Raw genomic sequence first — 12,561 nt, 5'->3', positions numbered from 1 at the left:
AGCATTCCTCCACCACCTGGCACGTCCTTAAATGACCATGATAGCTGTCAATAGGATGTTACACACAAACATTAGTTGAGAATATATTGAAAATATCTTTGGCAATAATTAGTTGGACGAAGTTCTGGCTTTGATCCTACATCAGTAAGCATTGCGGTACAGCTGGTAGCTTCTTCCTTCTAGATTGTGTTTTGACTGTATGTTTTTAAGGACCTTTCATTAAGGATTAACTTGAATATATCTTTTATGTTATGGAATTATAACACAAAAAAACGGAGTGTACTCTAAATAAACCGTGAAGCGGTTTATGATGAGAGTACACTCCGCTTTTTTGTGTTATAGCTCCATAACATAAAACATATATTCAAGTTAATCCTTATAATTTAACCTACTTTACACAATCCCTGTGGAAATCCACTTTTATTGATGGACTCTTTTCTCTTAGAAATTAATATGCCGCTGTATCAGCCAATCAAAAGCGACGTTACAAACGGTGACGTCATTTTTTTACATTATGGGCTGATAACATAAATTTTTAAGCTGATGGAAATGCTTGTTACGAGCAAGATTAAACTATTTGGGTCTAGCATTAATGAAGCAGATGGTGCATATTTTGTGCTGAACATTCTTGTGCCATTTTAAGAATTTGTTCAATCTTAAACAAAAGAACGAGAGGTAAGCTACATTGGACGTGGGTTGACGAGACTGACAAAACACGAATGTTATGACATGTTTTTTGTCTCCTGTTTAAATTCTATTTATTATATTAAAATATGTATGTTGAAATTGTATAGAAATAAAATAATTTTAAATATTTTCTTGTTGTTGTAGTGTATGATTGTATCATGTCTTTGCGTAATAATAATGGCGGGCTAAAAATAATGTACGAAAAATATAGATGTTTGAATATTTTATTTTTTCTCTTCAGTATAAATCACAAGGAGTAATACCTCCCTGTACACATTATTATTTACATGAAATGATCAAACAGCACATACAAAATACTGTTTCCTTGTAATTCATATGACAAATGATTTTATTGCTATCCACATGATTACCCCTTCCTGGGCCTCTTACAGTAGGTGATTGATTCCCCTTTGGGTACCCCTAACAGTGGCAAGAGGTGTTTTCTATACATAAGTAGGGCCCCATTCATCTACAGGGCCCACGACTGAATATATTAAATGCTGCATAGATGTAGCATTTCTGTTTGATTTATTCTTTATATAATTCCACTTTTGTTACAATTTTAAAATAATACAACTTGTAAATGATCAGGCAAATTTAAACGGATGTACATGGTTTAAATATCACGAGATTGGTGGATTCAAATGAACCCACTGTATTCACAATAGAAAACAGTTTAATAGTACAATAAAATAAATGTACAGCAGAACATTTACCATTTTGATGGCTGGTTCTAAAGAACCAGTTGATCTACAATGGAACACACATCTCCACATACACTGTACATCAGATCCATTCTATTCAGAACGATGAGGTGTGACCAACAATGGTAAGCACACCTCAGCACTCTTATAACAAAATAATGCTCTTTGACAGTTTTTACAAAAATCATCTCTAAAATACTCAACACTTTTCTAAAGTCAACATTCTACATCAGCACTGACGCTACAATCACTGTTTTTGTCGTACTAATCACCTGAAATATTTAATTGTTTTTGTTATAACTAGAATTATGAAACTTGCACTGGATAAAAAGACAATCATTTTTGTGTTCAATATGAACGAAAAATGTCTTCTCTTACAAAAATATTGTGAAACTTCATTATTTGGTACACATCCTGTCTAGTTAAAGGAACAAATTAGAAACGACACTATCGGAGAGCGGGTGTTTAGTACAATAGATAGGTAACGCAAAGGGGCAATTTCAAATTTCCAGAAAGAATTTGAAAAAAAATATATCATACTTTTATTGCAGTGATATATATATGTATTGTTGTTTTGAAAACTGACGAATTCTCTTATCAATTCCATTATATTACATAACATACAGATACAACAGACATTTTAATAGAACGAGCAGAAATATATAAAACTATTATGTGTGCTTCTCTGGAACAAAGAACACTTCCTTTAACAAAAATAAATTTATATCAGAGTTAATTCCCTTTGTCATAATCATTGGTGTTCTCGTTTCAGCAAATTTTCAAATTAAGTGTGACAAAAATATTTGAGTATGATATATTTTCTGATTTTCATAAAGAAAAAAACTCACATAAAGGTAAATTCACATAAAATAAATTGTAACGCGCACCATAGAATATGTTCGTTGCCATGCAACTGCATTCATACTACTGTATATGCCGTCAAAATGACGGTCAATCCGTAATTACAAACTTTTCACATCACAAAAAAATGTCCCTTTAAGTTATAGTTCTTCAAATAAGTTGACACGAACAGAGAAAAATAAAGAAAACACAACCTCACGTAAAATCACATATAAAGGGCGACTCACAACCTTAATACATCACTCAAGTCGACTTAGTAAAAGTAAAAAAAAAAAAGTACCAGAAACGGCTTTTACTTGCTGTGAGAGAAGAATGATGCAGCTCAGGTCATTTTTCAACCATAAACGTTTACTAACATATTCACCCCTCAAATTTCATGATGAGCTATTCCCAGCTTTGAATTGGAAGAGTTAAGTTGTGTCTTCAAAGGGGTGAATAAGTTAAAGAAAGATATTTTCAAAATTGTATACACAAAGCTATATTTTCTGATCGTTTTAACAAATAATGATAAAAATCAACATTTTACAGCAGTAAGGTTACCTAACAATATCTTAATATCAACATGTTTATAATTTTCTTACTTTCAACGTACAAATATCAGGTTTTATCACAGAAAACGAATATATTTTTGTTCATAAAATCTCCTGTATAGTAGTACTACATTATACAGAATACGGGGCCTCTTTAGGCCTAACCCCTTATAAGGCAATTTCCAGTTTAAATAGTACAGGGCCCTTTTAGTCTGTTCAGTGTGCAGGGCTCAGGACATTATAAATAGACGATATACTAAATTGTATTCAGATTAATGATCAGGGCCAATGACTCTTTACACAACCCTCACTTGTATACATAGTCCAGGGCCCATGATGACAAACTTTGTATAAATACCAGGGCAGGCCTGACACCAACCAAATTTGAATCTATACATATAGTCAGTGGAAGTGTAAACTTTCTATATAACCAGGCTCATGGATAAAACACCAACTTTATACATATACATAATCAGGGCCACTGACTTCAAACAACACACTTTTCATCTATACATTGTCCTGGGCCGATGACTCTGATCATATGTAATGAGGCTAAATAGTTAAAAAGGCCCGATAAATCCTTCCTTTAGAGTTGTATAAATCTGTACATGTCAATGACTGGAAATGCGATCAGGATACACACTGGAGGAATGAGAACAACCTAGGTCATTGGAAAAGTTAACCCTTTCACCCCTGTAGACCATAATGAACTCATCCCCACCAATGCATGGTAGAGTCTACTAAAGTTACCTAGGGGTGAAAAGGTCAAGACAACCTCAAAAATAAATAAAAACATCAACAATGTGTCTTGTTTAGCAGTCGCTGGAGATTTCGTTTCAATATCATATTTTCCAAAATCTATATCTTATAAGAGTTGTTTTCCCCTGAAAACTCATTTTGAATAAAGCATGCCGGAAAGATTCATTATCATAACCACACCCCCTTTTTATGCCGATTATCATAACCACGCCCCTTTTTATGCTAATTATCATAACCACACCCATTTTTATCCTGATTACATTCCTTTCATGGTGATCACAATTCAACCGGCTCATGTAAGTATTAATTGTAAATCACAACCAAAAAGATCACGCTCATAGTTACAATGTAGTTCATAACACATGAACCAAGTTCACAACACATGAACATCTATCACTAAGCTGTCAACGGTAAACTTAAAACTTAAGGAGATCTTGTAAGTCAAACACAAAAAGATTGACATGTAAACAAAAATACAATGTTACAATTATTGTTCTGTATGCTCCTAACATCATCAACTCTAAAGAACAGTAAACGACAAATTTTCCAATGTTCATTTCAGGAACATTACATGATGTATCAAATCAAGTTTTGAAATATAACATGTTCATCTCAAAATCTGCTGCCGTTTCAATTGAGTACTTCAATATAGCAAAACCTGAATGAATCTGTGTAAAAGTAATAATCCTCCCATTTTGTGGCTCGGTCTGATCAACTGTACAACTAGACGGATGTAATGGAACAAATCCATTGTAAACTATTGCAATACAACAGAACTGACCAATAAAAATGTAGGCAAGTCTGTCATAAAATATTGCCGAAAAAACAGTTGTTACCATCATAAATGGAAGCAATCCTGTCTAATTTTGACTGAATATGGCCTAATTTATAAGATTGAGTTCAACCAGGGCATGTTCTCTGTAACTTTTGATTTCATTGCATTTCATAATGATATGTTAGGGTTTCTAAACTATGGATACGAAGCAGACTGTGTTTTTACTTCAGACTTGTTCAGACTGTGTTTTTACTTCAGACTTGTTCAGACTGTGTTTTTACTTCAGACTTGTTCAAACTATACAGTATCCCTGATTGGGTGGCCGGGTGGTGCAGTGGATAGCGCACTTGCCTTTCACCAAAGCAGCCGGGGTTGGATTCCCCAATCAGATGTGAAAAGGTATGGGGTCACCTGCCCTACCACGCAGGTTTTCTCCGGGTACTCTGGTTTCCTCCCACAAGAAGACCCAAGTGTATATCTCTGTGAAGATTAAAAGTTTAGACCACAAAAACAAAAGTTTTGTTTAATTTCCTGAGTGGATGAAATACATAATAAACCGTTTATAGATGTAACTGTTCGTAAGATCTGTACTGATGTAGAATCTGGTATCATCTATGCAGTATTCAGTATACACTCCCATGTGTGGATATCCATCCTGTAATGTATCCACATTATCCACTGACGAAGCACATGACCAGATGGAGACATATCCAGTCCCTGTGTCCATGTTGTACTTAGTATACAAGTTATCCGGTTTGTATTAAACGTATCCAGTCCCTGTGTCCATGTTGTACTTAGTATACAAGTTATACGGTTTGCAGTGAACGTATCCATTGCTGGCCTGTTTCCATTGTACAACGGCGTCTACTGTCTGGATAGAAATTACCCTTATCCACTTCATGTGGAATATTAACCTTATCCACTTTAATTGCCATTCCACACGTGACGTCCTCTTTGTCTGCACAGTGCAGGTCGGTATAACTTGCGTGGAATTGTCCACCTACCGTTTCAACCTCGAGTTGGATGAGTGACTCGTCAGTATAACTAGCGTGGAATTGCCTGGTCAGTGGAACTTATGTGGAACTGTCCGCCGACTCCGTGGACCTTTAGGTGGATGAGTGTGTGGATCAGAAATGGTCCACCAGGACGGATACGCTACTCTTGCCTACTTTACCCTGAGAACCTTGGTCCATGCCGGCCAGGTTCATATTCTGCCACTGTGTGGGATGTCCTGTAATACATAACAGTAACAAATAATTATAATAATTCGAGGTTCTTATATACCACTTTATCACAACCTAGTTCGTAGGTAGTCTCAAAGCGGTTTACAAGTTATTATCCGTGGTTATAGGGCCTTTGCAACCAGCCAATATCTTTCTCAACTCCCTGGGGAGCATATAGCTATAGCCAGTGCTGCCCTTTCAGCGCTTACAGCTAGCATTCATCAATTCTGGCACTGCCCAACCACGTACTCATTTACAGCTGAGTAGACTGGAACAAGCGGAGTAAAGTGTCTTGTTCAAAGATACAACACAGTGTCGTGACGTGACTCGAACCCACAACCCTTCGGTCACGAGCCTGACATCCTCCCACTAGACTACCGTGCCTCTAAAGGTACTGAACCTCTTCACTATACACCAATTAGTCTAGTCTAGTATTTATTTCACAACCAACTTTCATCCTCGAAAATTCAGAACAATTGAATCACTAATTTTAGGATTCTCTTCCAGTTTTGCTTTGGAAGTATTTTTTCCGAAAATTTTCATTGTTTCATTTTAAGGTTATTAAGACGTAGACACTATGTTTGAATACGAAACATGACTTTCATTGAGAATTTTTCATAAAGAAACAGTTCAAACTCTTTATAACTTGGCAAAGACTTCGAGTTGATAACAAACATTACGTAATACTGTATACCAGGAACCATCGCCCGGCCAAATTTCTTCTGCCACTGGAAAAATCTGTTTTCACCATTCACATTTTATAACTCCACTGGAATAGTTTTCGCCCAGTGTTATTTTCGCCATTCACGTTTAATAACTATGTTCAGTAAGCTACATGTAATCAGTTTCACTGTCGTGATAAAGTTGCCCTCAATACGGAGGGCGAAAAATACGGAGGACGAAAAAGGCTAAAATTAAACTGTAGCGAAAATTTCCCGTATACAGTATCCTGAACATCCGAACATTTTTTGTCTCTTTTGTTTATGCATTATGGTACACAATTTTCGAGATACGAGAGTTGGTTGACCTTTGACCTGACTTACCTGAGGGGGAGTCACTGGACTTAAGGGCGAATGACCAGCTGTCCGGGTTGACAGAGGCACAATGAGGGAGACGCAACTCCACAGGGTGGAGAAACTTCAGTCCGTGGGGCCCACACATGACAAGGGGGCTCAGCAACGTCTCACCTAGACAAGGAAGAATTAACACCTGATTACGATGTACATTTTACCTGGACAACTCATTAACCCCTGAAGACATATTTGAACTCATCCAAATCAATGGTTGGAATAATTCATTATGAAATTTCAGAGGTGAACTCTACTCAATTCACACAAAGATCTATTTTCATGCCTGAAAAGCCCACAGTTATCTGTTGGAGAACATATTCGGAATTCTCGAGACTGGTTTCCTAATACAAGTTTGACTGCACTATTGAAAAAAAAGTTTACAGTACATTTTTGTATTCTTATCTCAAAACAAGATTTTTTTCAGATCAGTTGACCAGCTCTGTATCAGTTCTGGACACGAAGTATTACTATGGTCAATAGTTAGAGATGACCATTACTGACCTTTCTCTCTGTCCAGTGGTGGAAGGATGTTGTTGTCCTTACAAACTTTAAAGTAGATTTCCTGCTGGACGCCCTCAGGGATAGCGCCTAGTGGAATGACGATACTCACACCTGTCGGGTATACCAAACTAATGTACATAATCATGTAAAACTAAATAAGGTTTACGCCCTCAGGGATAGCGCCTAGTGGAATGACGATACTCACACCTGTCGGGTATACCAAACTAATGTACATACTCATGTAAAACTAAATAAGGTTTACACCCTCAGGGGTAGCCCCTAGTGGAATGACGATACTCACACCTGTCGGGGATACCAAACTAATGTACATAATCATGTAAAACTAAATAGGGTTTACACCCTCAGGGATAGCCCCTAGTGGAAGGACGATACTCACACCTGTCGGGTATACGAAACTAATGTACATAATCATGTAAAACTAAATAAGGTTTACACCCTCAGGGGTAGCCCCTAGTGGAATGACGATACTCACACCTGTCGGGTATACCAAACTAATGTACATACTCATGTAAAACTAAATAAGGTTTACACCCTCAGGGATAGCCCCTAGTGGAATGACGATACTCACACCTGTCGGGAAGATAGTGACACGTGTATATCAAACTAATGTACATAATCATGTAAAACTAAATAAGGTTTACACCCTCAGGGATAGCACCTAGTGGAATGACGATACTCACACCTGTTGGGTATACCAAACTAATGTACATAATTATGTAAAACTAAATAAGGTTTACTCCCTCAGGGATAGCACCTAGTGGAATGACGATACTCACACCTGTCGGGAAGATAGTGACACGTGTATACCAAACTAATGTACATAATCATGTAAAACTAAATAAGGTTTACACCCTCAGGGATAGCACCTAGTGGAATGACGATACTCAAGCCTGTCGGGAAGATAGCGACACTTGTTTATCAAACTTATGTACATAATCATAGACTGTATAACATGAAATGTTCCTTGTGTATAAATATTCGTGGTTTTCGTGGTTGCTATTGAACCACGAAAATAAATACAACAGAATTGAATGATAGGATATCAACGAACGTTTGTACCACGAAACGATCAAAATGCTTCAAACTACGAGGGAAAGTACCCACTAACATTGCGTGTTATACAGTAAAACCAGATCCTGTTTACGCCAACATTGCGTGTTATACAGTAAAACCAGATCCTGTTTATGTTAACATTGCGTGTTATACAGTAAAAACAGATCCTGTTTACGTCAATACTTCATATTCATTTGCACTCTTCGCTTGACAAAAGCAAACATTTTTTGTTTTCAAAAGCTTGCAATTTTTTTTTATTTAATTACTGTTTGTGTTCAAAACAATTCATACCAAACTGATGAATCTCATTAACTTGTTCACCCCTGAAATTTCATGATGAACTATTCCAACCTTTGAATTGGAAGAGTTCAAATGTGTCTTCAGGGGTGAATTTGAGTTAAGTTCTGCTAAAATAAGAGTGCAACAATTTTTGAGTTGGTATTTCAGTGTATGCGTTACATAAAGACCAGAGTATACTTCCACTAAAGAAACCATGTTAGACACAGTCGTGAAGATGATATCACAGATCCTCAAAATATGTATTTATACAATATTTTTTTTATTAAAGCTGTACACTAGCAGGGAAATGATTATATCTGACTGAAGGCACAAGATATCTTTATATTATTGTGTAATTTACATTTAACTCATTCACTCCTGAAATTTCATAATGAACTTTACCAACCTTTGAATTGGAAGAGTTCAAATGTGTCTTCAGGGGTGAGTTAACTATATGTACTTAGAACAAGGGAGACAAAACTTACCTGTTTCTTTTGATTCTAACACACCACCTTTGTGGTCGAAAATTCCCCGGGCAGTAGCCACCACTGTGTGACCTTCCTCTATAGATTTTCCACTGTCTAACCTACAACACAGAAATCACGGGGTTAAACAGGGGTCGTGGATTCATTGGTAACAGTAACTCAGTCATCCCTACATTGTTAAAATGGACTTGTCCAGTCTTTGATATGGTAAGGTTAAATGAGACTTTAGGGGTGAATAGGTTTAGCAGGAGCTCATGGATTTGAGCATTACACAGGAGCTCATTGACTCTAAAGTTACACTGGAGCTCATTGACTCTGACATTACAGAGGAGCTCATTGACTCTTAGAAACATTACACAGGAGCTTATTGACTCTTAACGTTACACTGGAGCTCATAAACTCTAAAGTTACACTGGAGCTCATTGACTCTAACGTTACACAGGAGCTCACTGACTCAAATGTAACACAGGAGCTCATTGACTCTAACATTACACTGGAGCTCATTGACTCTAAAGTTACACAGGAGCTCATTGACTCTGACATTACAGTAATGTTACACTGGAGCTCATTGACTCTAATGTTACACTGGAGTTCATTGACTCTAATGTTACACTGGAGCTCATTGACTCTAACGTTACACAGGAGCTCACTGACTCAAATGTAACACAGGAGCTCATTGACTCTAACATTACACAGGAGCTCATTGACTCTAACATTACACTGGAGCTCATTGACTCTAAAGTTACACAGGAGCTCATTGACTCTGACATTACATAGGAGCTCATTGACTCTTAACGTTACACTGGAGCTCATAAACTCTAAAGTTACACTGGAGCTCATTGACTCTAACATTACACAGGAGCTCATTGACTCTATCGTTACACTGGAGCTCATTGACTCTAACATTACACAGGAGCTCACTGTCTCAAATGTAACACAGGAGCTCATTGACTCTAACATTACACAGGAGCTCATTGACTCTAAAGTTACATTGGAGCTCATTGACTCTGACATTACAGTAATGTTACACTGGAGCTCATTGACTCTAACATTACACAGGAGCTCACTGACTCTAATGTAACACAGGAGCTCATTGACTCTAACCTTACACTGGAGCTCATTGACTCTAATGTTACCCTGGAGCTCATAAACTCTAAAGTTACACGGGAGCTCATTGACTCTAATGTTACACTGGAGCACATAAACTCTAAAGTTACACTGGAGCTCATTGACTCTAACATTACACAGGAGCTCACTGACTCAAATGTAACACAGGAGCTCATTGACTCTAACATTACACTGGAGCTCATTGACTCAAATGTAACACAGGAGCTCATTGACTCTAACGTTACACTGGAGCTCATTGACTCTAACGTTACACTGGAGCTCATTGACTCAAATGTTACACAGGAGTTCATTGACTCTAAAGTTACACTGGAGCTCATTGACTCTAACATTACACTGGAGCTCATTGACTCAAACATTACACAGGAGCTCACTGACTCTAATGTTACACTGAAGCTCATTGACTCTAACGTTACATAGGAGGTCATTGACTCTAACGTTACACTGGAGCTCATTGATTCAAACGTTACACAGGAGCTCATTGACTCTAACGTTACACTGGAGCTCATTGACTCAAATGTTACACAGGAGCTCATTGACTCTAAAGTTACACTGGAGCTCATTGACTCTAACATTACACTGGAGCTCATTGACTCTAATGTTACACTGGAGCTCATTGACTCTAACGTTACATAGGAGGTCATTGACTCTCACGTTACACTGGAGCTCATTGATTCAAACGTTACACAGGAGCTCATTGACTCTAAACTTACACTGGAGCTCATTGACTCTAACGTTACAATGGAGCTCATTGACTCTAATGTTACCCTGGAGCTCATTGACTCTTAACGTTACACTGGAGCCCATTGACTCAAATGTTACACAGGAGCTTATTGACTCTTAACGTTACACTGGAGCTCATTGACTCTGACGTTACACTGGAGCTCATGGACTCTAACATTACACTGGAGCTCATTGACTCTAACGTTACATAGGAGCTCATGGACTCTAACGTTACACTGGAGCTCATTGACTCTAACGTTACATAGGAGCTTATTGACTCTAATGTTACACAGGAGCTTATTGACTCTTAACGTTACACTGGAGCTCATTAACTCTAACGTTACACTGGAGCTCATTGACTCTAAAGTTACACTGGAGCTCATTGACTCTAATGTTACACTGGAGCTCATTGACTCTAACATTACACTGGAGCTCATTGACTCTAAAGTTACACTGGAGCTCATTGACTCTAATGTTACAATGGAGCTCATTGACTCTAACGTTACACTGGAGCTCATTGACTCTAACATTACATAGGAGCTCATTGACCCTTACGTTACACTGGAGCTTATTGACTCTAACGTTACACAGGAGCTCATTGACTCTAACGTTACACAGGAGCTCATTGACTCTGACATTACAGAGGAGCTCATTGGTTCTAATGTTACACCACATATACTCAGTTACAAAGAAAATCATGCAAATAAATTAAAACATTTAGCAACAAGTTATTCCAAGCTTTTCACGACCCGAGCGCCGTATTACTGCCGAGTAATTGTTAGTTTAAAACCTTACCCACTACTGTCACTATCAAACCGTTGTCGCTCTTCTTGATCAGCTGACTTGTCACCTGACACATCACCTGACCTGTCAGATCGAGCCTCACTCTCACCAAGGTCAGAGTGAGGTTGTGGGTCATAGGTGACCATGTTAGTTTCGTCGCTGTACACGGCTTGGTTAGGGCTACACACAACACCAGAATTACAGAATGTACAAACACCAACACCAGCCACAGAGCTTAAACTCCTGATCTCACAGAAACCACAGGGGCCTCATACATTCATAAAGAAAGTTTAAATGTTTCAGACCCCTGTGACCTTTAGTTTCCCTTCGATAAACTTTTAAAAACATTTCCGACAAAGTTTTCAATATTTCTCAAGGTGGACTCTCCACAACTTTGACTGATATAATAAGAATACGCCCAGTTAACATTTAATTAGCGGATTATACCTTTTATAGTTCTGATTTTTTCAAGTGTTCTTTATGGCAGTAAATGCCATTATTTCCAAAAACCCGTCTTGCTTTTCTAGCTGAAGCTTTCTGTTTCTTTGACTGTGTGAACACACTTTAACCTCCGTTGAGAAATAGATTTCCTGTCAACAGAACAATCTTACATTCCAAAGAAAATGATCTTTACAAATTTCTGATACATCAGGATTTGAAGCTCTGGCTTGAAAAATGCAGATAAAAAATATGCCATGCAAGTTAGTTTGAAACATGTATCTAAATATAAACAACACTAAATATAAAACAACACTAAATACAAGAAAGAAAAAGGTATAGTGCAAGCGGTAGTCTGCTACTCAATTTGCAATTCTTTAACCCTTTCGCCACTGTAGACCATAATGAACTCATCCAGATCAATGCATGGAAGAGTCTACTAAAGTTGCATAGGGGTGAAAAGGTTAAACAAAACTTTTTGGCAGGTAAAATTTAAGAAATATCCTTTTCTACATCTAATTCAAGATAAGCCCAGGAGCTTGGA

The 12,561-nt window shown here is 37.6% G+C and overlaps 1 protein-coding gene across 11 annotated transcripts in view; it reads right to left on the bottom strand.

Moving 5' to 3' along the window:
* Positions 1–897: 897 nt before the first annotated feature.
* Positions 898–12,561, bottom strand: part of LOC110458764 (tight junction protein ZO-1-like) — a 136,725-nt gene continuing 125,061 nt past the window's right edge. For 8 of the 11 annotated variants that reach the window (XM_021510656.1, XM_021510657.1, XM_021510658.1 and 5 more), the window contains 5 exons: positions 11,592–11,759; positions 8,949–9,049; positions 7,111–7,221; positions 6,583–6,726; positions 898–5,547 (listed from right to left, as the gene is read on the bottom strand). In XM_021510656.1, the coding sequence (XP_021366331.1) occupies positions 5,444–5,547; positions 6,583–6,726; positions 7,111–7,221; positions 8,949–9,049; positions 11,592–11,759 (628 nt within the window). In that variant the 3' untranslated portion in view covers positions 898–5,443. The other 3 variants (XM_021510659.1, XM_021510660.1, XM_021510661.1) reach the window with 3 other exon arrangements.

Source organism: Mizuhopecten yessoensis, unplaced genomic scaffold, assembly GCF_002113885.1.
Source record: "Mizuhopecten yessoensis strain PY_sf001 unplaced genomic scaffold, ASM211388v2 scaffold9739, whole genome shotgun sequence".
Taxonomy (NCBI): domain Eukaryota; kingdom Metazoa; phylum Mollusca; class Bivalvia; order Pectinida; family Pectinidae; genus Mizuhopecten; species Mizuhopecten yessoensis.
This window is presented reverse-complemented; position numbering and strand designations above follow the sequence as displayed.